The following is a 24,670-nucleotide window of genomic DNA, read 5'->3' as shown; positions in this document are numbered from 1 at the left end:
CCGGGGCGTGGTGCACACACCTGTAATCCCAGCACTCGGGAGGCTGAGGCAGGAGGATCGCTGTGAGTTCGAGACCAGCCTGGGCTACACAGTGAGTTCCAGGTCAGTCTCAACTACACAGTGAGACCCTGTCTCAAAAAAACAAAACAAAAAAAGGAATTAAGTGGGTGAATGTGAAGCCCTTGGGGCTGGAACTGGAAACACAGGAGGTGTGATCAAAGCACAGCGAATGTGTACATCTTTAAAAGTATTACAGTAAAACACACATTGCTATTAATCCCCTCACAATCCTCCCTCTTCTTTCAGACACACGCATTCCATCATTCTTATCACCTTCCGAAGCGGTTCTGGAATCCTCTTTCGTAAGTGTCTGTAGTTGTGTCGTTGTGGTGCTGTCTCTCCCTCTCTCTCCCCGTCTTCCGCTCTCTTCCCTCCCTCTCCCTCTCCCCTTCTCTCTTCCTCATTCTTGAATTCATTTTTCATTTTTTCCTGCACATCCATGAGGTTTTTTAGAGACATAATTAACCTCCTAAGTACTTGTGTCCCCTAAATTGTCCTTCTAGCTTCATGCTAGATGGAAAGATTATAAATTCCAGGTGCAGATGGAAAGGTTATACATTCCAGGTGCAGATCTTCCCGAGGTCACAGAAAACCCTCCAGCAGGGTGACCTGGGAGGAGGTGAGGCCGGGGCAGCCTGGGGAAGTTCCAGGACGTGATGCCCGTGCGCTCCGCGGAGTAGACGGTGGACAGGGCTCTGCGCCCCTTCTCCGAGCAGGCAAAGCCCCCGCCACGGCCCCGGCCTGGGAGCCGGAACCCTGGCTGACGTGAGGCTGGAGCCCGGGGAGTGCAGCTGAGTGCGCAGGTGGCCGCCAGTCCCGATGCCCCACCTCCCTTCTGTCTTCTCTCGTCCCAGAGCCCATCCCCTGCCCCCAAATTCGATCGTTTGGCATCCAAAACAGCAGGCTGGCCCAAAGTCGGCTGGAGCGCGAGCGACTGCCGCAGAGAACACAGAGCTGCCCAGGGAGCTGGAGCCGACAGGGACGCGGCAACAGCTTCAGCACCGGGAGCCTGGGGCTCTGCGGCCCGCCTCGCCTGGGTGGTCAGCAACCCGCAGAGCAGAAGAAGGCAGGCTCCGCCCCGGGCCACACCTGCTCCCCAGGGGTGAGTGTGACCGACTGGAGGGCTGGGGCTCAGGACCGCTGGGCTGAGGAGCTGTCCGGGACCCCGGCCTGCAGCTCCCTCCTCCTGGAGACCGCCGCATTCCCCAGGCACAAGTGCAGCTCCATGGCCTTCGGAATCCAGGCGGAGAGGCAGGAGAAGGCCTTCAGGAAGGCCGATGAGCGCCCAGCCCTGGGGTGCTCCTGTCCCCCCACATTCCGCGGCAGCCTGAGGGCTCACCCAGCTGTGCGAGGGACTGCCCCGGAGTCAGGCAGCGCAAGCTCCCGCAGGGGAAGGGTCTGCAGCCTGGTTTCACAGCAGCCTTCCTACCTTCCTTCCCAGGACTGCGTGGCAGGAGCAACTGGGATTAAACAAGAACCATCAGGTCAGCGCCCGGTCCACCAGTGTCCCTCTGAGCCCTGCAAGTTCCTCTGGGGCTCTGGCCTGCAGCCTCTTCCTGGTCACTGAACACTTCATTCAGCGTTCAGTCCACAAACTTGCAAGGAGCACCTACTGTGTGCTGAGGGGTGAAGTGAAAAGCTGACAAAGCTCAGACAGACAGCACAGTGGGGACTGTGCCACCTCCGGGACGTGTGACCTTGGATACCTACAACCTTTCCATCTATAAAGGTGAGCGGTGAGTCTGCCTCTGCCATAGAGTTGATGTGAGAATTAAAGCAAGTGCGTGACTCACATGACATGTAGCCTGTCAGTAATCACTAGATTATAAATAGTTAGAGGAGGATGAGTAAATCTCTAAAGTCGAAGTAAATACAAGGGAGGCTCAAGGGGAAAACATTGAGAGGCTGCTACAGGACTTGGGAAAAGGTGTCACTGAGAACGGAATACCTGAGTAGGCCTCAAAAGATGAACAGGAGTTCTCCTGTGGAAGTTTACGAAACATATGCCAGACAGAGAGCACAGACACTGAGGTGTGAAGAACACAGGCCTGTCCACCCTGCTTCTTTTTGCAGGGCTCTTTCCCTGGGGGCCGGTAAGGAACAAAGAGAGACAGGCAAAATAACGCCCCCCTAGCCCTTGAGAGACAGGGATTCGAGCCGGCACAGTGAAGTAGCAGTGTCCAGGAGCAGGGAGAAGGGAAGGCAGGAAATGGACCTAGGCCACAGCGAGAAGCACACTGGGACACAGGCCCACAGCTCTGACATCCGGGCATCTTCTTCCCCGGGTTCTCTCCTGAGCACATGACTTTGGGGAGGGTTCCTTGGTGTGATTCTGATCGTGAGTCGGGGGCTGGGGTCTGGATCTGGAAGAGGAAGACGTGAAGGCTGAGAGGGTAGGCGCTGGGGAGACCCTGTGGAACGGGGGTACTCTGGAGGGGCAGTAGAGCAAAGGTAGGCAGTTGGGGGCGACAAGGGGCAGGCGAGGGTTCTTCCTGGGGAAGGCTGGGTGGAGCGTTGCAGAGGGTGAGAGGTGGGAAGGCCCTAACAGGGGTGCTGGGCACAGGCTACAGGGCAGGTCCCAGCCCAGGGAGCAAGGGCTGCCCTTCGGCTGGGCTGATGAGGGTCACCTGGGTTGGGGACGCTCACTGAGGCTGCTGGGTACAGGTGGAGCCACTTTCCTGCCTACAAGGCAGCCTTCAGCAGCTGCCCCTCTGACCCTTCCCACAGAGGACTGCACCGCCCTGCAGCCTGGTGGACTTGACAGCCACCATGCACCCTGTGCGGAGATCAGTCCGAGAGACACCCTCAGGGGGCTCTAAGGGAATCACGCAGGGCAGGTGAGTGAGGTGAGTGACAGATGCAGGGCGTGAAACCCAGCAGAAGAGACCTGAGAACCCTGGAGTGCTCCTCGCTTTAGGCTGAAACTAAGGCAACGGGAGAGGCAAGAGTGTAAGTGGCCAGGTTCCGGGGATACAAGGCCCAGACAAAGTAGAAGCAGGACTTAGCTGGGCCTGGAAGCAGGGCAGACTCAGGGTCCCAGGAGAATGAGGAAATCATCGCCTTTCCCTACTCCTCCGGCTCTCTATCCTCCCTGCCTCCACCAGCCACCCCTCTGTCAGAGCTCTGAGGCGTCCCTGGAAGGGGACTGCAGTGGCTCCTGGCCCTTTGTGGGAAGTTGGTGCCAGGGTCCTGGATGGGATGATCCCACTATGGGGAGGACCTGGACATGAGCCGGGCAGGGAGGACGGGCCCACTCACAGGGTCTATAATTCAGCGAGTCTACGAGGGACTGGAAGCCTCCATTTCTACCAAGCTCCAAAGCTCACAATTTGGAGTTGCACTGAAGAATCGCTGAGGTAAACTGAGGGAAGGCCAGAAAAGCTGCATTCTGGACTCCCAGGGGCACCAACTGTGCCTGGGTCCTCTTTGGCCTCTCTCAAAAGGGGACAACTCCAAATCATCGAGGCTCACAGAATGAGGGCCTTAGAAATCCTCCCATCTAATAAGCAGTTTGTAATGGGGCAAAGGGGGACCTCCATGCACCGCTATATTCCAGGAGTTACCTCAAACACAGAACAGGGGTCTCCTCTGTCCCAGTTTATGTGTGATCCCTAACTGCCTCAGTGCTGGTCACATTGTGGCCTCCCATCTCAGGCTCCTTGAGTTGTTTCTACCTAACCTGGGACTCAGGGAACTCAGGAAATGGCTCATCTGGACCCCAGCCACAATCTCCCACTACCAGAGAACCACAGGAAGAGGGGAGTGGTAGCTTTGGGGAAGGAAAATGAGTCAGGCAATGCCCAACCCAGAAATTCGGCTCTGTGCGGAAACCCTTCCCACCTCTGTCCCTGCCGTGGGAGCTCCCAGCCTGTCGGTGTGGAGTGGGGGAAATGAACACACTCCCAGGACACAGGGACACGAGGCCTGAAGAGGGCTGACAGTCAGGAGGGAACAGAGTCAGCAGAGATGGGTGTGGGACTCAGCTCTGATACTGACTTGTGGTTCAACCTTAGCAGCATTACTTTACCTCCATGAGTCCAGTCTACTGTTATAAAATGTAGATCAAAATGACAATGCCTCACATTTAGATAGCACTGTGGGGCTTTTCAAAGCACTTTTGCAGTGGGAGCCATCAAGCTGATGGACAAATTCGTCTAGCCGTTATTTATTAAGGGCTTGCTGTGTTCCTAGAATTGTTCAAATCTGGGCTACAAAAGAATAAAAAGTCTTTTCCCTCATAGAACACATACTTTGGTGGAGGTGGGGTAAGGTAGGGAGAGTGACAAATAAAATAACCAACACATGAAGTATCAGGTGACAATAAGTGCCAAGGAGGAAAGAGAGCAGAGAAGAGGGACAGAGAACGTAGTTGTGGGGGGTTTCACGGTTTTCTCGTGGATGTCAGAGAAAACAGCATGGAGAAGAGAGACCACGGAAGGAGAGGAGCAAGGAGCACTGTGGAGGTGCTCGGTTCCTGGAGGGAAAGTCACGTCCTGGGTAGAGGTCACAGCAAGTGCAGACTGTGGAGTTCAGAGAGGGGTCTGGGCTAAAGCTGTATACCGGGGAGTTACAGAGTGGGCAGAGGAAGCACACAGAGATGTCGCTTGACAAGCGCCTTACCTGGCTCCAAGAAGCTGACCAAGACCTCTGATCAAATAGTTATTCAACCTAATTTTCAAACCTACAACTTGAATGTAATGTGATGTTTTAGTTTTCCCAAAACTAAATCACTGATGTGGTAGATTAAGGAGAAAAACCTGGAACTTCACATCAAGATGGAGAGAAATGTAGACTCTTACACTGCTTACGGGAATGTATGTTAGCAAAGCCATTATGGGAAACGGTATAAAGGTTTTCTGAAAAACTGAAAGCAAAACTACAGGATGATCCAGCAATCCTGCCACTGGGTATACATTGAAAATAAATGCAATCACTCCATAGAAGGGATATTTGAGTGCCTGTGTTTACCTCAGTATTTACAGTAGCCAAGAGCTGCCGTCACCCAAGATGTCCGCTGGTGGGTTGTGGAAGACTAGAGGGAAGGATGAGGCCTCACTGGCCTCCTCAGCGAGCACTGAGAGGAAAGACGGCGAGTGCGCTAAGACACCGCGGGAAAGGAAAACACCTAAGGCTAAGCTACCTCCTGGAGGAGCGCGTACAGGGGAGAGACCCATGGAGCCCGTGTGACTCTAAATGCTCGCGCCCCGCCTGAGGGAATCGGCCAAGGGGCGCCAGTCACATGGGGCTCTATGTCAAAGGCTCCAGGGAGACAGGAGCCCCTGGCCCCCCAGACTTTAACCTGTTTCTGTGTCTCCTTGTCTTTCATCCTTGTCACCCCTTGGTCAGGTCTGAGCTGTAGGCTGGATCCTACAGTGGATAGATGAAACAGTCACTTATATACAAAATGGAATGGTATCCAGCCGTAAAAAGCATAAAATTCTATCATTTGCAGCAACATGGGTGGAACTGGATGATATGTTAAATGAAATAAACAGGAACAGGAAATGCTGGACATTCTATTCATTTGTGGGAGCCAAAAATACTGTATCAATCACATAGCTGTAGAGAGTAGAATAGAGGTCACTAGAGATAGGAAAAGGTGATAATGTGTTCAGAGCAATTCTACATAATTTTTTGGGGAAATCATTTTACCATTAAATTATTGGCCTAGCTCTCCAGCCTCCAGGTCGGCTATGTATGGCATGTCGAGAAAGAACTCCATTTTTGTGCATAGTCACAGCCACATCTCAATGGTCCCAAGATGCTGTGATGCCGCAGGGTAGGATTACACCAGCTGAGGATGTCCTAGGGAGAAACAAAATCTTCATGTGCACAAATTCTTCGTTGTTCCAGGATTATTGCCTCTGCCCTCTGTGTCATCTGTACTTCCTATATGGAATATAGGTGCGGCAAGCTTGGGGTCCTTTGTCTTTGCCACCAAGAGCAGCATTGATCAGGCCCAGAGCTCAGCTTCTTCTCTAAATCTCTTTTTCTGTTTTAATTCATTAATTCACCTTGTCCTGTTGGAGCTCACAGGAGACTAGGACTCACTGCAGAGGTTCTGGTAACGTCCCCTTTCCCCGTTCCCTACAATAGTGAGAGGATCCATAGTTGTGATGAAGTTGTTCTAATGATCTGTAGCACCACAGGGCAAGAAGAGTTTCAGGGTTTCCAAATTACTAGAGGAGAAGGTCACCTAAGCATGGAAATGACATTTGAGGAGATGGAAATGCTCGTTAGTCAGGTTTCATCATTATACATTGTATATAAGTAGTGAAGTAAATAGTGCACTCCATAAATAAGTACGGATATTTCACATGTTGGAAACTACACAAAAATATCTTTCAGGTATTTGATCACAGCATGAAAGAGACTGAGGCAGCTCATCAGAGGACCAGAGCTGCCTGGCGCCTCCAGTACACGTGGAAGAGGCTGTCTGGTTGGAGCTCAGCTCTGCACCAACGACATCAGAATCCCTGCCGAGGCCCCAGACAGCAGTGTGATTGCAGACCCGGGGGAGGCCAAAGCCAATGCGTATAACATGTGGCCGAGTTTGAAAATCACTGCTGCAGAATGGAGCCATCTGCCTAGGGGAAATGGCAGGGACTCTGAACTCTGAGAGGCCAGGCAGGAAGCAACGTGGGTGAGAAGTGGGCCTGAAACCAGGAGCCGCCTGGGAGGTCTGTGTAAGGAATAACAAACCTCTGGGCTACCTCACAGTCCAGGACAGAGTGCACAGAAGACAGGCATTTCGTTCTCCATCAGCGAGGGAAGGGGCTTCTAAAAGGAAACCAACCATGCCAAACCCAAACAACCAGACAGAATCGGACCAAACCCCCTGAGCGTACTTTCTGCGGAGAACTAGAGAGCAACGAGGCCTCTGGGAAGGCCCTTTCGTTCTGACATTTAGGGCTTCCTCACCATAAAACCAGCTCCTTGGCTCCACCACACAGAGCACAGCCTGGATCTCTGTTAGACAGGAGACAGGAGAGAACAAGAATCCCAGGTAGTCAAGAAAAGCTGGGGAGAAAGGGGACTCTCACACCGGGAGTCTTGTTGCGAGGAGCCTTCCAGGCAGGAACCCAGCTTCATGAACAGACACCAGGAGAGCGCCCAGGTTACGGCCTGTGTGGAGCGTCCGTGCTGCATGGGTCCCAGCTGTAACGTTACACAGAGATCATTTGGGAAGCCTCTTTCCTTTCTAGGACGGTGTCTCCAGCCTTCCCGACGGTACAGTGCTCCAGGTCCACATCACGCTGTGGAGGAGGCGGAGCTCCCACGGCAAGACACAGCTTCAATCCTCAGAAACCACACTGAGGGGAACGGATGTCAGCTTCCCGCAGGCCTGCAGAGGCTCCCTGGCCTTGGCTACCTGGCAGCAGCCTCTGGGCACCAAGCGGCTCTCAGCCACCCACGGCCACCTCGTTTTTGCTCAGTGAGCCACACACAGACCTGCCGTGGAGCTCAGGCTCCAGCTTAGCCCTGCTATGTGAGGCTGATGAATCCTCTAATCTGCCCAGAGAGGGGACTGCGAGGGCTAAGGAAAAAAGGCAATAGAGACATAATTTTGAAATACATGGGGGCCTTGGAGGTCGGTGCCAACGTGGGTGAAGACAAAGTCACACTGAGCTGGCCGTTATTGACTGGGTATGCACGGTAACCGGAGGGAGTATCCGGTGACTCAGAGGAAGGTGGTTATCTTATGTTGATAAGATTTTAGGGCTGTGAGGATGGAAAAGCATCTTTACAATAGTAAGTGGGACAAGAAAGCAGGCTAATAAGGAATTTGTCCTCCCTCAGGTGAAACCTTTGTCTCTTTTTTAATTATTACTCAGTTCCGAAAAAATTAGGACATCATCAGCTGATGTAATCTTGCCTTCGAGCGTCACAGCATCACAAGATCACTGAGGCCTCAACTTGCAACCAGAGGTACATGATTTCCGCATACCATAGCCCAAGGCAAGGTGATACTGGGCCTTAGACAATCCTAGTCATGATTATGAAATGATTTCTCCCCAAAATTAAGTAGAATGGCTCTCAACAGGCTGCTGGCCTGAGAAGGCTTGGCTGTCTCCCAGCCGGGCTGGGGGCTTCATCAAGTGTCAACTGCAGGCTCCTGAGCACATGAGTCTCACCTTCTGTTTTACACCAGGAGACCCACAGTGATGGGGAGAGGGCTCAACTGGCTCTGGGTGCCACCGAGCACCCACCCATGTCTCCTTCCCAAACTCCCTGTGGCAGGGACATTCACACCTGCGCCCCATTAGACGGACCCCTTCCTACTGGCTTCCTTGAGGTCTGCACTTCCCTCCTAGAGGAGGGGGAGCCCAGCCACACAGGTTCCTGAGTGCATCTCTGCTCAGTGGCTCTGAGCATCTCCCTCTGTCTAGGGGAGGAGGACAGACCTCGCCTCTGTGGGGGTGCGGGCCACAGCTTTCCCCCAGGGAAGAGCGTGAGTCTACAGCCTGCACCCACAGCCCCAGAATGGACTGCAGACCTTGAGGCCCTTCTGATGGGACAAAGAGGGAGGGGTAGGTCTGGTCTGAGCTGTGCACTGAGAGAATAACCCCTACTTAGGAGGGTACATCGATCCCTCATGGACCTCGGACACCCCATCGGCTCTCCAGCCTGCCCGGTGCTCGTCTTCTCCTCTGGACTATGGCCCTTCCCCGCTGGCCCTGCCTGGACATGCGGACCCTGCCAGTGCTGGGCACTTGAGACAAGACAGGTGGGCTGGCTGTGACCGTGCGCTCTGCTGCAGGACCTGGCCCTGTGAGCAGGGAGGTGGAAGACCCTCCCTCAGGCTTGTGTGAGTGCAGGGCGGGCCCTGGAGTGAGTGTCTGGGCCTCACCCATTTCGTGGCTCTGAAGGCCCTGGGAATCACAGATGCCCTGCAAACAGCTCTCATTTTGAGCAGTCGCCCACCCAGCAAACGTTTAGAGAGAATTCCTGTGTGTCTGCAATGGCAGGGATTTTCTGTCCTCCTCAGGCTGCAGCCTCCACTCCCCAGAGGGCACCTCCAGGGCAGGGAAGAAGGCTCCTCCTCGCAGCTCTCTGGCAGGTTCAGGTCAGAAGTCTCCATCTGGGTCGGGCTCAGATCTGAGACTCCGAATCCTCAGCATCCCGGTTCCCCATGGTAACGCCCAGCCCCATCCCAGGTGCAGAGAGAAGCTGAACCCAGATCTGTCCTCAGGGGATCCTGTCCCTACTGCTGCCCTGGCGTACCTTCCATGGGCCCACAGACACACGTCTGTTCTAAACTCCACTCCTCCCAGATTCTCCCTCTAACTGCTCCTGTCACCTCCCAGGTCGCTCTGGGAGTGAAAGGGAGAGAGCGTCCCAGAGCCGCCCACTCCGCCTGTGGCAGGGCGCCACCTGCCGGCCGAGGCTCACACTGCAGCCCCAGGTGTCCTGAAGGAGGCCTACACCATCTGGTCACCCCTGGACAGACCCGTCCTGGGCACCTACTGTGTGCAGACGCCTCTGGGGCACAGGGCAGAAGCAAGGCCTCCCCTCCAAGGGGAACAGGAGGCTGTGGCACAGCCAGTCAGGGCAGGGCCTGAGTGCCACTTAGAGTCCCTGGAAGCAGCTCTGGGGACCTGAACACAGCAGGAGGCCGTCCTGGCTGGGGAGAGCAGGGCGCAGCCCACGGAAGGGGAGGGGGCCAAAGATGGGAGGGAGGTGGCTGGGGACCAGGGCCAGGTCTGGGCGTGGACAGAGGCCAGGCAGACGCAGCCTGAAGAGGCTGACCCTGTAGGGCTGGAACAGGGCTCTGAGCCGGCGCCCCAGGGTCCTCAGTGTGTGGCAGCCTGGCCAGGGTGAGGGCCTCCACGCTAACTAATAAAGGAAGAGCGAAGCCCAGCTGCTCCTGCAGTTTGCCAGCAGTGAGAACACCTGGGGAGGACAAAGAAGTCAGGGCACCTGCGCTGCCTGGATGGCCCAGGTCCACGTGACCCAGGGCCCCGCAAGGCCGGAGACTCAGACAAGGATCAGAGCTCACAGGGCTGGGACGGGGAGCCGGCCCCTCACGGCCTCTCCAGTGTGTGACTCAGGTGTCCAGAGGGTGGTGGGAGCCGGGGCCAAGGGACAGAGCCAGGGCCAGCGAGTGCAGGGCTGGACAGGATGGAAGCCCAGGGTCACTGCCAGGCCAGCACCACAGACACAGGAGCCCAAGATGAGCCCCGGCCCGGAAGACAAGAGAAGGGAAGTCTGTGGCCTCCACAGGAAGTGGGGTCTGGGGCCGAGGCTGCCCACAGGCCCTTTGGCTGTGAGGGCTGCATACACATTTGCAGGCTGTGAAGGTCCACGGGGAGGGAGGTTTCCAGACACCAAGCGGAGTGGGGGCCTCAGGAGGGAGCAGCCACACGCCTCCCTTCTGCCCTGCGTGGCTGACACACTGGTGTCCTCCCCGGTCTGCAGCCCAGAGCATGGCCCATCCTCGCTGCTCAGCTCCGCCCATCCCGGGTGCACTGGGGCAGCCCGAGAGCCAGGCCTTGGGGGCAGAGCAGGCGGCTTCCACCTGCGGGGGAGCGGGGCCAGGAGGCACAGACCCCGGGCAGAGGGAAAAGCACCCACTGGGGTGGTACGGACAGCACCCACAGGCAGGGCTGGGGAGGGCCCGCAGCCGGCACGGGGAGGAGTTTGGAGAAGCGGGGCAGAGCTGCAGGTACCATGAGCACGGATGGGCGACGGCTGGCGTGTTTGAGACCAAGCGGAGGGCCCGGGAGGGGGCACGAAAGCCCGAATGCCCAGTTGTTCAGCCTTGTCGCGTAGGTCAGCGCTCCCCAGAATGTGCGCTGAGGCGGGAGGTGCCTTAGCAGGGCGGCAGTGGGGCTCCGTGTAAGGAGACAGAGGAGCAGCACGGGTGTTCCAGGTGCTGCAGAGCGAAAGAGGAAGAGGCAGGGTGGGCAGTGGTAGCGACGGCAGCAGCACCTCCGCTCTGGGGCCCTCTCCCAGCCGGCCCAGGGCTCCCAGATTCTCCACCGCAGACAACGTGGGACCGGGCGGCGTCTCTTCTTCACTCTGGAAGGTGGGCGGAACCCGAACTCACAGCCTCCCTGGGACCTCTCCATCGACTTGGCTCCCAACTCTCCCCCATGCCAGGAAGCAGCCCTCGTCTCTCCCTCGTTCCCTCCAGGGCCGTCAGCACTGCGCTGATGGTCACGGCCTGGAGATCCTCAGCCTTCTGGAAAGTATGATCGTGGACAAGTGTTTTTCATTCTCCTCAGACCTTCGGGATGTCCCACAATACCATGTCTACTGCTTAGATGATACGGTTATTTTGAGGTTCAATTCAACGTGTAATGTGGCTCCACCGAAGTGACGCATGGAAAGCCCCCCGCACATAGTGGATATTCCCCAAATGTGTTTTCACAGCTCTCAGCTGTGCGTCCTGCCCTAGATGTTCCATACCAAGGTCTTCGTGTTCCACGTCCAGAGCCTTCCCCGTCAGTTCCCGGGAGCACGTGCTCACAAGATTGCCCCTCCCATCTCGGGCTCCTCCTAGAAGCCCTTGTTTCTCTCCTCTCCAGGCTTGGTGGCACAAGCACTCTTCTGCACCTTCCTTTAATTCTCCGAAACACCAAGAGCACTGGGCGATTGCGGCTGACAAACTTCTCACACTTCTGTGGTTGGCGTACATACTTCTGTACACGTGGTGCCTCCGTGCTTGGTGTCTGACACTGACCATGAGATTAGCCATTATGAGTTTAAAACATCCCTGCCAGGTCTGGAAATGTACCCCAGGAAGGGGGGCTGCACACTGTCCCCACGCTGGGGAGTGGGCACTGTCCGTGAGTGCGCTGGGAGATCCTGTGCACAAACTTCCCAGACTCGGCCCCAAACACCTCTCCCCATGCTGACTTTTGCTACAGCCCTTCAGTGCAAAAACAACACAACTATGGTTTTTAAAAATTAAAAATAAGACCACGAAACATCCCAGAATTCTGCCAGCCTGGTGTCTAGGACTGAGCCCCAGTGTCCCTACTTCAGCCACCTGCGTGCTTCTCTCCGTGGGATCTCTTCCCGCCCCTCCTTCGAGTCATCCTTGACATCAAACAGGGCCCTGAGGAGAAGTCCTCTGAGCAGGGCTCCCGGGAGCCAAGAGCCTGATGCCCGTCGGTCGGAGCTGAGCAGGGGCGAGTTGCCAGCTGCCGTCTCCATCTGAGAAGTTTCTGACCGTGGATTCACTGAGTGACTGGAAGCAGTGTCCCCATTTCCTACAGGGGAAGGGGGACCCGTCCGACGCTGAATAATCCTCCTGCGTACTGAGGTGCAGTTTGGGGTGAGAGTCACTGACTGTACTCCAGGGACTTACGTAGGCCGCAGTGTGTGGAATGCTGTGGTTTATACCTGACCTTTTATGGTGGTCTAGATTTCTCCCTGATTAACTGAAAACTTTTCCTGGTTGTGTAAACCTAGGGGGCTTGGAGGGAAGAAAGGATTTAACTTGTCTCAGGAATGAGACTACCAAGTCCTCGAAACTAGGCGAATCCCAAGGCGTAGGAACATGGCACATGAGTCCACAGCCTCCTGCAGAAGGGAATGAAAGTCTTGTTTCTTGTTTTCTTTTGTTTTTGATACCCGGGATCAAACGAAGGACCTTGCGCTTTCGAGGCAGACAGTGACACCCCTGAGCTAAATCCTGGCCCCGGAATGAACACCTTGAAGAGGACCTTGTTCTTGGGTATGGAAGTCCTTACCTGGACTGAATAACATAAATAAGCAATGACCAATCAATGAAATGCTCCTTCTGTCACCTCCCACTACTGCAATCAGTGTCTTGATGTAGCCTCCTGGTTCCTATTTTTCCTGCAAGAAACCAGACCCCTGGTCTCAGCGGGAGAACGTTTTCCTCCGTGGCTGGAGGCCCTGGTTAACTGTCAGCACCGCAACAGAACAGAACAGCACAAAGGAGCCAGACACCACGAATCCAATTTCAAATCACTTATTCTAGACAGAGAAAGCACATATTCTCATTTTAGCTTAAATAAGCAATTTGCCGTCACATGCGCCACTCAGCCTGCCCTTTAGGCTGGCAGGTGTCATAGACCTCCAGTGGCTTCATAGGCAGTAACCTGAGGACCCGGGTGCAGGCCATGGCCGGACCTGCAGGGCCCAGCTTGGGACGTTCTGATCGGTCAGCCACTCTGGGGAGAAGGGGCCCTCCCAGGGCTAGGAGGGGCGCTGCTGCCCAGGTGAAGAGAGGAGCCCTCGGCTCATGGGTGTCCAGGTTAGGGGGAAGAGCTTAGACCCAGGCCTCCGGAGGGGGTGGTGAGTGAGAGTCAGCTGCACTGTGGCCAGGACCCTGGGGTTCACTCCTGCCCCTCCTTGTGACAGCACAGGGCTGGGAGAGGCCCAACGGAAACTGTCGGTTGTGACGTTGACGGGAACCTGTCAGTTCCTGTGTTCACCCCAGTGTGGACAGAAAGGGCAGGTGTCAGTGGGAGCTGGGACTGCTGTGAGGCCACCAGCCAGACGGAGATGCAGGCCTTGCAGTGGAGCTGCAGGCTGCACCCTCTCCATAAAGAGCTTTGTCTTTTTTGTTGTTGTTTATAGCTTCTTCCTTCAATAACTGGCAAGTATATTTCTTAGAAATTTGGAACTAAAACAATTTCACCGGGTAGGGAGAGAGGGACTCCACTGACCTCAGGTAAGCCTAGGTAAGCGTGTCCATCACCTGTCACTGGGACAACATAACGGAGAAGGGATTTTTTGGCTTACACTTTCAGAGGTTCAATCCACGGTCATCTGGTGACTTGGCTCTGGCCCGTACAAGAGGAAAGTATGGTATACAGTGATGAGCAGAGCAAAGATTCTCAGAGGACAGAAGGCGGGGGTAAGGAGAGGGAGGCAGGAAGGAGAGAGAGACACTGAATCCAGGGTGCCGGACAATACGCCCTTCAGAGGCCCCGTGACCTCTGCCTCCCCTCGTCCCCACCCCCTGAAGGTCCCATCACCTCCCGATGGCGCCACCCGTGGGGACCAAGCCTTCAGCCCAGGACGCTTTGGGGCCTGTCCTCATCCACAGGCCCACACCAGGCCTGCCAGCGGGGAGGGCACCGCCAGGGGTTAGAGCTGGAGTCCAGGAGCAGGTGCAGGCGGGGTCGGGTGGGGGAGGCCTGGGTGGGAAGGACGAGCCGGCTCCGTGCTCCAGGATGGACTCACGCCAACTTCTAACATTTTGAGCCCTTTGAGCACCATGAGACCATGTTAAGGGAAACAGATCAGACACTCATGTCTAAATATTGCCCGGTTTCTCTTACATGAGAAACCAAAAGAATAAGTCATTTAAGGAGCAAAATAAAACATGGATAATAGAAATCAGGGAGATTCTGCGCTGCCCCACCACCTCGGGTCCCAGAGGAAAACCTTGTCTCTTTAAACAGCTGGATCACGATAAACCTGTCAATTATGAAACCGGAAAATAAATTTTTATCTACTTGTAATTTCACATCCAGATAGAAAATTACAAGGCCGTGTGGTTCACTACCTTCTTGAATCTCCCTAAGGTACTGTTCTCATTCCCTCCTCTAAAGGCCGGGGGGAGGCGGCCCCCTTCATCTGCGGTGACTACCTGTGTGGTTCCAGCGGCCTCCAGGCCCTCCTGATGGCAGTGGGAGCGGGTGTGTGCCGGAGACGAGGCCTTGTAAGAAACCAGGCTCCGACTTGGTGTGTGACACCCTGTCCTCGTCTGAAGGACCCTGTTGGATCTGAAAGGCCCGACTCACAGCAGAGGGAACGGTCTCCGAGCTGTGCCCACTTGTCCCCACGCACGATCTGACTGCAGAACCCAGTCCCTCTTTCAGCCAACGAGATAGAAGCCAGAACCCGAGTCAGAGCCACAACCCCTCCCCACCACCTCTGCCCACAGGGGCTTGGGAGCAGCTGCAGCCACACAGAGGTCTCCGCAGAGCAGGCTGGGGCCCCCTGCCTGACCTCAGCCTGGAGGACCAGAAGGAAGCAGGCTGGAGGATTAGCTAGGGCTAGAAACAAGCATGAGATAGTGAAGATCATATCTGGCAAGGCAGCAAAACAACACAGACCCAGAAGGGGCTGTGTGGATGGCAGTGACAGCGGGCAAAGCTGGGAAACCCCCTCAAAGTGGGGGTTTGCCGTGAGGGGCTGGTGACTGCAGCATCCAGGAAGGCCCAGCCTCCTTTTCCTTCCCTCAGCCCTCAGGATGCTTGAGGACTCTGGATGCTTTGTCCCCAGAAACTCCAGCTGTGTGCCCTTCTCTCTCTCAGCAGACTCTTTGGCCTTCCCCTGCCCACCCTGGAGCCGCCCGAGCTGTTGTCACTAATCAAGAGGGAGCCCGTTTGGATCATCAGGAAGAGGGAGGGGAGCCAGCAGCCACCACCCCAAGCCCCCATGGCTGTCCCTGAGTCAGGCGACCGGATCCCTGGCCCATCCACATCCCTTCCTGTCCCTGGCTCTCACCAGAGCCTTTAGCACCAGAGACTCACCTCTAAAAGCAGGAATGTTCCTCTCATGCGAGGAATAATCTGTGCTGGATGGACATCATTTGGGAGACCAGCCAGTTATAAGAGGAACAAGTTGCTTGGTTTTTTTGTTTTGTTTTGTTTGTTTGTTTGTTTGGTACCGGGCATCGAACTCGGGTCCTGGTGAGGCAGGCAGCAGAACCACTGAGCTAAATCCCTGGCCCAAGTTGCTTGTTATCATACCTCACAAATCTGACCGCTGTGAACATTCTTCTGAGTTCTTCCACCTATGTTTCTGGGCATTTTAACATGTAATATTTGGTTTTGTCTCTTGTTGGGTTTTTGTTTGTTTTGATACCAGGGAAGGAACTCAGGACTCTGCACTTGCCAGGCAGGCACGGTGCCACTGAGTTACAGCCCCAGCCCTTAAAGTATAATTTTTAAAAGGTTACTTTTCCATCTCCAAAGAGTTATGTGAGATGATTGTGGTATAAGAAGAAAAGAGAAAAATTGTCTACTAGTGTTTTTGTTTGCAACACGAAAGCACCCCTTCCTGACAGGTAAGCGCCTCTCCCCGGCACCCCAGTGTGGCCTCTCAGTGAGCGTGAAAAGCCCCAAGAGAAGAGCAGAAGACTCCTAAGCCAAAGATGGAGTGTGGGCTCACTCCAGGTTGTTTTCAGACCCTCGCTGTCTCTCCAACTCCTGTCGGAGTCCGCCGCTCTCTGGAAACCCCGTAGCCTGTAAGAGACGGTGCCCTTCCTGTCCAGTGCCAAAGGGTCCCATTTTAGCCCCATTAAAACGTGTCCTCTACGATGACGCTCACCACCTTTGCGTCTTTCCTAACATTTATATACGCGTTATAAGTATGAATTCTTTATGTCTCGTTCCACAGAAATTTAGAAATATGTGCAGTAGGAGCTTGGTTCTCTCTCTGTTTGAGAGGACTGTGGGAAAGTGTGGACAAGCTCAAGATTCTTCAAGGAAAAAAAAATAAATAAAAAAAATGATCACTGCCAGGAATCTTATGGGCTGAGACCAGAACTGAATTTCAAAATACCTCAAGATGAAGCCCTGGACAATTAGACTGTTGGAACACACTGCTGCTTCAAAGCAAAGTTATGGCAAACATGTGTGACTGCCAGAAATACACTTGGCTGTGAGTAATACATTTTTAGTGAGAGGGACTAGGTCATGATGACCTAAACAAATTATGGGCTTGTTTTTCTCCTATGTCCAAAAAATACACTGAGGGAAAGCAGCAGAAAGTGTCCGGGTCCTGGACTCCAAGTACTTTTCTGATCCTGGCTTCTGTTCTCCCAGGGCTGCTGCTATGCCAGCTGTCATATGCAAGTTCCACACAGCAGGAAAGTGAACAGAGTGAAAGGAATGAAAGGAGGAGAGAGCTTTCCCGCAAGTCTTCTCTGACTTCTGTTTACCTTTTATTGGCTTTTTAGCCAGGTACAAAATTGATAAGTAGGCAGCTATCACAGTGGGACTTAATTCTCTTAAACATGTTTCTGTGTGCATACATGTGGCTGGGAGTTGCTTGATCTATTCCTAGAAGTGGAATTCCAGACAAAAATGTGTGGTATATTTACTGAGATAGGATAGATGGCATTCAAACTCACTAGAAAAAAGACAAGAAGCTTGAGATTTAAGAATTATACTTTAATAAAGAACACTGCAGCTTCAAGACCAAGAATTATGAAAGACTTTTCCCGTCCAGAAAACTCACTAAAAAAACCAAAATTCCTCAAGGCTCTTTTACAGTAAAGTCCTTTTAGCCTATAAATCCGGGCTCTGAACCGGTCCTTTTCACCTATGAATTCTGGGAAGCAGCAATATTGGTGGCAGCACAGCTGAACATGAAACACAGGTGGACGCTGGCCCTGTAACCCGACAGGGAAAACACACATCACGTACCACGCGTCTTGCAGACGGCTCCTTAAATGTCCCCCGGTGCCTGTGCAGCCTCTCATTCTCTGAGCACCACACGCCGTTCCTGAGCACAGCCTGTGACCTCTGCCTGGCAAGCTTTACCCATGCCTCTTCCTGACGCATCCTGGACACTTTCTCTGTGATGGGAGTCCGTGAGCCTGCAAACTTGTTTTAAAAGGGTGGGACAGCTTCTTCATTTCATCCTTGGGGAGCCCTCAGACCCGGCCCAGGGACATCTCACAGTGTTAACATGAGGTCAGAAATGGACTTCAGACTGGCTACACATTCCCGCTCCTACCCTTTGCCTACAAGATCTCCCCGTTTGCCACAACCCTCACAAAAGTGCCATTATAACCTGTGCGTCAATTAGATATGGGAAGAATCGGATCTTCTTGTTTCACTTTTTCCCTGGTGACTCGTGAATCTGAGCATCTTTTGATGAGTTATCTGTTGACTCAAGGACGAGGGCTTTCTTTGTGTAAGGAAAAGACTATTTTTTTTTCTTTCCTATCCATTCCCTCCTTCCCCTACCCCCAAAGCCCCCAGGATGAGACCCAGCTCACAGGGAGTGTTCATGACTAGGTTGTACACAAGGGTGATGGACTGACAGAGTCTATCTCATAGTCTGTTTCCTTCGAACAGAGTAAATCGAAACTAGGAAAACCCCTCTTTTTCATGGCATCTCATAAGCCATCAGCTGACTCAAGATAAAGCCATGGGTTCCAGAAACTCAATGAAGTAGATAAATGCAAACTGCCCACTCTCCACAAGATGTGTACGGCACAGCAGCTGCTGCTGTTGAGTGGAAGGGTAAAGGGTGCGAATCAGTGGGGGGAATGACGGGGTTTCCCCATGGACTGGGCGTCAGGACCCGCAGCCCGGTGCACCTGCTGAGTCGGGCATTCCTGTCGTGGACCGAGGAGAACCGGAAAGAGCAAACGCAAGGACATTTTGGGGTTGCATTGCGGATGCCAACGTGAGCGTGCTCACCTTGGTTATTATTTTTAGATAGGAGAGAGGATATACTTGGACTGACTGATAGTACTGCGCTTCACAGCCCACGATGCAAAAGAGCCGGCAGAATTCACACTTCTTAGTCTGTCCCGGATGACATCTGCCACCATGATACCCAAAAGCCCTTAAACAAGTCAAGTAAGAAACCCAGGACAAAAGCGCCCAGGACTCAGCATCTTCTTACTCCACGTGCCCTGCAACACAAACGTCATCTTATTACTCTGAAGAAAAAGGCAGAAGGGGGTGCAGAATATCCTTAACTTTTGGCCCAGAGAAGAAGGAAGCCAAAGAAAAATGCAAGGAACAAAAGGCCGAGAGACGTGGGCTGTCCCCTCTGAGAGCGTCTACTTCTACCAAGTCTGAGTCCGGTCTAAGATGAGAATGTTTGAGCAAAAGAGAAGATCAGACCTAACACAAAACAAAACTGGCAGAAAAGGCAAGGCAGGTGTGGCCGTAGAGGGTGTTCCGGGAAGCCATGCGTGTGGTTTCTGTGCAGGGCTCATCCTGAGGGCTCTGTCCAGGCTTCTTTGTGGTTGAGGAGCAGTAACCAGAAAGGAATGTGGGCTCGGGCCCTGCTGAGGAGCTGACTCACTCAGGGTCGCACAAAGGCCCAGCACAGCAGAGAGGGGCCTCAGGAGCTTCCGCACACACAGAAGCCTCTGGTGCAGTGCAGCTCTGATTAAAGGTGCTCTGTCTGGTCTCTGAATGGCCCTGAGGCTATGGAAGCCACTCGGTCCTTCACTCATAAGTGAGTGAAGCTTTAAGTCATTCAGGCCGAAGGGGACCTCACTTGGCCTGAAACTTTGTGTGACAGTCAAGGATGATCTGAAGCCGTCCTCCATCTCTGTTAGTTTCTGAACCCTCTGCCTTCATAATCACATCCCAACCTTGCGCATTACTAAATCCCTCCTGATATTTTAGCTCTGCCCTGTTTACCTTTGATCAAAATGAACCACTTAATAATTTCACCGGGGGCTGAGAGGGGAGCCCAGTGGTACAGAGTGTGCTTAACACGTGCGAGGGCCTGAGCACAACCTCCAGCATAAAGAAATCTCTAAACACAAAACATCGCACAGCTTCTTCTCTCTGTCAGTGGCATGGGGGCAGCTAGGGAATCAAACATTGTACATTTCTGCCTGTGAGCCCAGTGCTCTACCACGGAGCCGAGTGAATGCCCAGTTGCTGATGTTAGCACCCCTCTCCTTGTCCTCCTTTACAGCCTACTTCTCCTTCCCGTGACCCTTCCCACCCTGCACAGCCTCGAGGGGATCATGGCCTCTCTGCTCCAGCTGTCTGTCACCTGTGCTCCACTTGCTAGGCTGCCTTCCTCAGCCTTTTTAGAGTTTTGGTGAATAAAGATCTCGCTGTGTCTCAGTTGCTTTCTTCATCGCTGAGACAATACTCAACTCCTGCGGGTTAAGGAAGATAAGAGTTTTGTTTTGTTTTTTTGGCTCACGGTTTGTAGAAGTTTCAGTCCCCAGTCTGATGGCTCCAAGGCCGGACACCATGGCAGACGGGAATGGCAGAGGAGAGGGGGCTCATGGCATGGCAGGGAAGCACAGAGAGGCAGAGAGAGTGAAGACAGGAGCAGGGACGAGAAAACCCTCCCAGGAAACATTGCAGTACCCACGTCTTCCGACCAGACCCCACCTCCTAACAGCGAGTCAGCTGTAAACTCACCAGTGGGCCGATCCATTGATGCGGATCGTGCCCTGAGATCCAATCGCCTCCCAGCGTCCCATGTACGACTTCATGAAATACAGACCATGACGCTCCATCTCATCATATCATCAAAAATGTTTTTCATCCCTCACAAACTCTCTCTGCCAAGACTTGGGAAGCAAGAGACAAATCACGGCATTTATGTGTGACACTGGGCCCCGCGGTCCTGGGTAACATCACCCTCCCTCCTCTGTCTCATGGCAGGGGCACAGTTCTCTGGGACACGTCAGTGAGCACCAGCAGAGGCAGGGGTGGGAGTGAATGAGAGAGAAAGAATGGGAGCAAAACGTGCGGATTTCAGTAATTTTTCTTAGGCTCAGGTAAAGCAGCCAGGACTACTCCAACTCGTTAGAAGAATAATCCATCCTCTGTCTCTGAAGTTTCATGTCATTCAAAAAAGAAACTTGAAAGAAGAGTTAAGAGTTAGAAATGAGAAACTGTATTTCCAAGGAGAGAAAGAGCTCAGGAATCAAGAAAGGATGAGTTAGTGTAGCATACTGAGCCGGGATTCTTTGGGGGCAGGGAAGGGGCAGAGGGAAGGGTGCAGGGGCCTGGCCGCCCTCGGGCCCCACCGTGGATCCACAGCCTAGCCACGGAGAAACTTACACTCACTGCACTGAAAATCCAGGGTGAGGAGTGAGTCTAGGAAGGACCCTCGGGGATGGCGGGCAGCTGTGGAGAAGAGATCCTCCGCAGGACGGGCCTGGTGTGCACACCTGTAATCCGGGAGAGCGGAAGCCCAACCTGGGCAACTTAGGGACTTAGCCAGGTCCTGCCTCAAAATAAAAATAAACAGGGATTGGGAATGTAGCGCAATGTGGAGCACTGGATTCAGTCTCCAGTATTAAAAGACAAAAGTGTGTCCATGTTGACCTGAAGGTGAACTTTAGCTGAGTGAGACCCCCGCCCCCGGCTGTTAACTGTGCTTTCTACTTCTGTAACCTCGCTTGCTCACATCTGGCAGATTTGATCAAACAGCTGCAAGGCTCCCTAACTGCAGTAAAGCCTTATCTGAAACAGATGCTAAGGAGGGCCACTACCCTAACTCGTCCCACAAGCCCAGGGTTACATGTTCGTTCAGCCCCATAAAGACCCTGCTTCTTTGTGATTCAGGGCTGCACTTCCTTGAGAGTGGGGTCCACGCGCCGTCAATGAACTTCTCTTAGTCCTATGGATTTTCTGTCTGTGTGCCAGTTACTCTCTGTTTGGTCTAACAGTATCACAAAGGAGGAGAAGGAAATGGAGCAAGAGAAGAAGAGGAAGGAAAGAAGGAAAAGGAGAGAGGGAAAGAAAGGAAGGAAGTGAGAGCATGCTCACTATTAGTTGCTAGGTCAAAATATCTTACACTCAACTGAAAGGAGGAGACGTTGCTTTGCATCACAGTTGTAGTTTGTCATGGACACTCAGGTCCTTATGCTTAGGCATGTTTGTCACTGCTCCCAAGGGACCATGGGAGGCCATGCTTGGTAGACAGAAAAAGAATTTACTCACATTCAGCTCCAGGAAGATGGAGGACATTGTGCTACCACAAATCACTGTCACGTGGTGTGAAAGTGTGCCTCAGGACCTTTCATAGTAAGTCCTTCCTGGCTATTTATGTATTTATTGGCATGTTTTTATTGCATCCTATATTGCAAAATGGAAATGAAAAAGCTAGATTTATTTATTTTAGAGATAACCATCTTCTGCAAACTTGCTCCTGCTGAGCACATAACCAACATGCCCTCCTCTCCTGGGCCCAAAAGAAGTAAGAGAATGCGCAGATGCTGACACCAGGAGGCCTGGGCCACATTTTCTTTTTCCATAAGAATTGGGACTATTAGCTAAAGAGGACTGGAAGTGATAAATCAGACCTGGAGATCTTCATTGTCTTTCTGTAGTCCCCACCCCTCTGTTCCTTACTTACTGTAAAGGACCCTTCCCTACAGTGAATCTGAGGAAAATAAATAAAAAACTGGGTGAGCTAACCAAAACAGTTCACAACTTGAATGACAGGTTCATCGAGGATAGAGAATCCTTAAAAAGATGTCAGACAGAAATATCTGAAACAAAAACTGTATAGAATTTATAAACTGCAGAAATGACCAATGTGAAAAGTGTCTGAAATTGAGAACAAAATAGTGAATTATGATAAAGTATTCAAAGGAACCACCAAGAAAACAAGAGAAGATTATCCAGCAGCTACCAGATGTGATAAGAAGAACAATTTAAGGCTAACTGGAGTTAGAGAAAATCTAGAAGATGATTCAGATAGATGTACTAACATATTTACAGAAATCATTGAAGAAAATGTCCCAGATATAAGAAAAGAATTTAAAGCACAACTAAACAATGCTTACAGAACACTAAACATGACAAAGAAAGAAGCTTATAAAGGCATATCCTTATTTAATTACCAGATGTCCAGAAAACAACAAAAACACAGAATTTAAAAATCGGTCAGGAAAAAACAAAAACTCACATATAAAAGTAAACCAATGAGAATTAAGCAGACTTCTCAACACAAACCCTAAAGGCCAGAAGAGTCTGGAATGAAGTATTGCAAGCCCTAAGACCAAATAACTTCCAACCCACATTAACTTATCTAGCAAATATGTTCTACAAAATAAATGGAGAACTAAGGTATTTCCATGAAAAAGACCAGCCCCAAAAATATGAGTGCTAAACCAACACCCCAGAATAAATACTTTTGACAAGAACAATGAAACCAACATAGCTAAAAACCCAAAGGAAATGAACTCCAACTAAGATCAATGATAAGCAACAACAAAAGTGTCAGAAAAAGAAAAACAAAGAAGTCACCAACAGATGTGAATGGTCTCAACCCCCCAATCAAAAGACACAAATTAGCAGAATAGATCAAGAAATAAAACCTAACAATATGCAGTATATAAGATACACATTTAATTAAAAAAACTCACAGATTAAAAATCAAACGATGGGGGTGGGCTGGGAATTTAGCTCAGTGGGTCCACTGGCCTCCCAAGTGCAAGGACCCGAGTTTGATCCCCAATACAAAAATTAAAAAAAAATCAAGAATGGAAAACTATGTTCCATTCAATAGGAACACAGAAAAAAACAGGAATTGCTATCCTAATTTCAGACAAAGTGGATTTCAAGCCAAGACTGATAAGGAGAGACAATGAAAGTCTCTACTTATTAGTTCACAAAACATTCAACAGGAAGAGTTAACAAATATATACATATATGCACCAAATGTCAGCCAACCCAGCTTCATAAAACAAGCACTACTGGACATGAAAAATCAGATAAACTTCAATACAATTGTAATAGGGGACCTCAGTACCACGCTGTCACACGTGCACAGATAAACTAAACCAAAACCAACAAAGAAATATCACAATTGAGAAAAACCTTTGAACAAATAGATTTAATAGACATCTACAGAGTGCTGTGCCCAACAGCAACAAAATACACGTTCTTCCCAAAAGCATATGGGATTTTCTCCAAAATAGACCACATGGTAGCCAAAGAAGCATGCCAAAGTAAATCCAAAAGAATCAAAATTACTCAATGCATATTTTTGGACTGCAGTGCACTGAAACTAGAAATCAATGGCAAAAGACACCACCACCAAAAGTTTGCCAACACATGGGAATTAAATAACACCATCTGGAGTGGTCAATGGATCACAAGTGAGGTTGAGGAAGAAATTAGACTGTACCATCAAAAATTAATGCCAGTAAAGAATACTGCAACCTATGAGATCAATGAAAGGCATCCTAAGAAGCAGGTTCATAGCAGTGAATTTTCACATTAGCAAAGCAAAGCAAGGTCAAATAACTTAATGATGCACCTAAGGTCCTAGAAAATCAACAGTCCAAACCCCAAGCTTACTTAAGGAAGGAAATTATAAAGATCAGAGCAGAAATCAATGAAATTAGGCTAAAAAGGCCCAGAATGAATGGATACGAGTTGGATTTTTTAAAAAAATATTAAATAGACAAATTTTTAATCCAATCTTAACAAAATAAGGGGAGAAAAGAAGCAAATCTAGTCAGAAATGAAAAAGGTGAAATCACAACAGATTCTGCTGAAATCCAGAAGATTATTGGGAGCTACTGTGAGAAATTATACTCTAATAAAATGGAAAATTCAGAAGAAATGAGAAAATTCCTAAACACATATGAACAAAGCTGAATCAACAAGAGATAAATATATCAAATAATCAAATAATCCAATCAGTGAAACTGAAGAAGTGATTAAAAAAAAAAAAACTACCAACTAGGAAAAGCCCTGGTTCCATCAGATTCACTGCCAAATTCTATAAAAACTTCAGAGAAAATCTAATGTCACTATTCCTCAAACTCTTTAATGAAATTAAAAGGGAAGCAGTACTCCCCAAGTCATTGTTGGGAGTAAGTATCAACCTGATTTCAAAACCAGAATTCAACCGACAGCGAACTATGGGCCACTCTCTTTAATGAACAGAGATGCAAAAATCCTCAGTAACATACTGGCAAACATAATACAGC

At 51.4% G+C, this 24,670-nt stretch overlaps 1 protein-coding gene and 1 pseudogene across 1 annotated transcript in view; both read left to right on the top strand.

Moving 5' to 3' along the window:
* Positions 1-1,807, top strand: part of LOC104875975 (SLAM family member 9) — a 72,921-nt gene extending 71,114 nt beyond the window's left edge. Inside the window, exons 4-6 of the mRNA XM_033758114.1 lie at positions 307-362; positions 915-1,162; positions 1,502-1,807. Of these exons, the coding sequence (XP_033614005.1) occupies positions 307-362; positions 915-1,162; positions 1,502-1,703 (506 nt within the window). The 3' untranslated portion in view covers positions 1,704-1,807. The remainder of the gene's footprint in view (positions 1-306; positions 363-914; positions 1,163-1,501) is intronic.
* Positions 1,808-14,024: 12,217 nt separating this feature from the next.
* Positions 14,025-19,065, top strand: LOC117283986 (annotated as a pseudogene).
* Positions 19,066-24,670: the final 5,605 nt, after the last annotated feature.

The sequence above is a fragment of the Fukomys damarensis genome, unplaced genomic scaffold (assembly GCF_012274545.1).
Source record: "Fukomys damarensis isolate Sample0158 unplaced genomic scaffold, DMR_v1.0_HiC HiC_scaffold_33, whole genome shotgun sequence".
Classification (NCBI taxonomy): domain Eukaryota; kingdom Metazoa; phylum Chordata; class Mammalia; order Rodentia; family Bathyergidae; genus Fukomys; species Fukomys damarensis.
The sequence above is the reverse complement of the archived record's forward strand: the minus strand, read 5'-3'. Positions and strand labels throughout refer to the sequence as shown.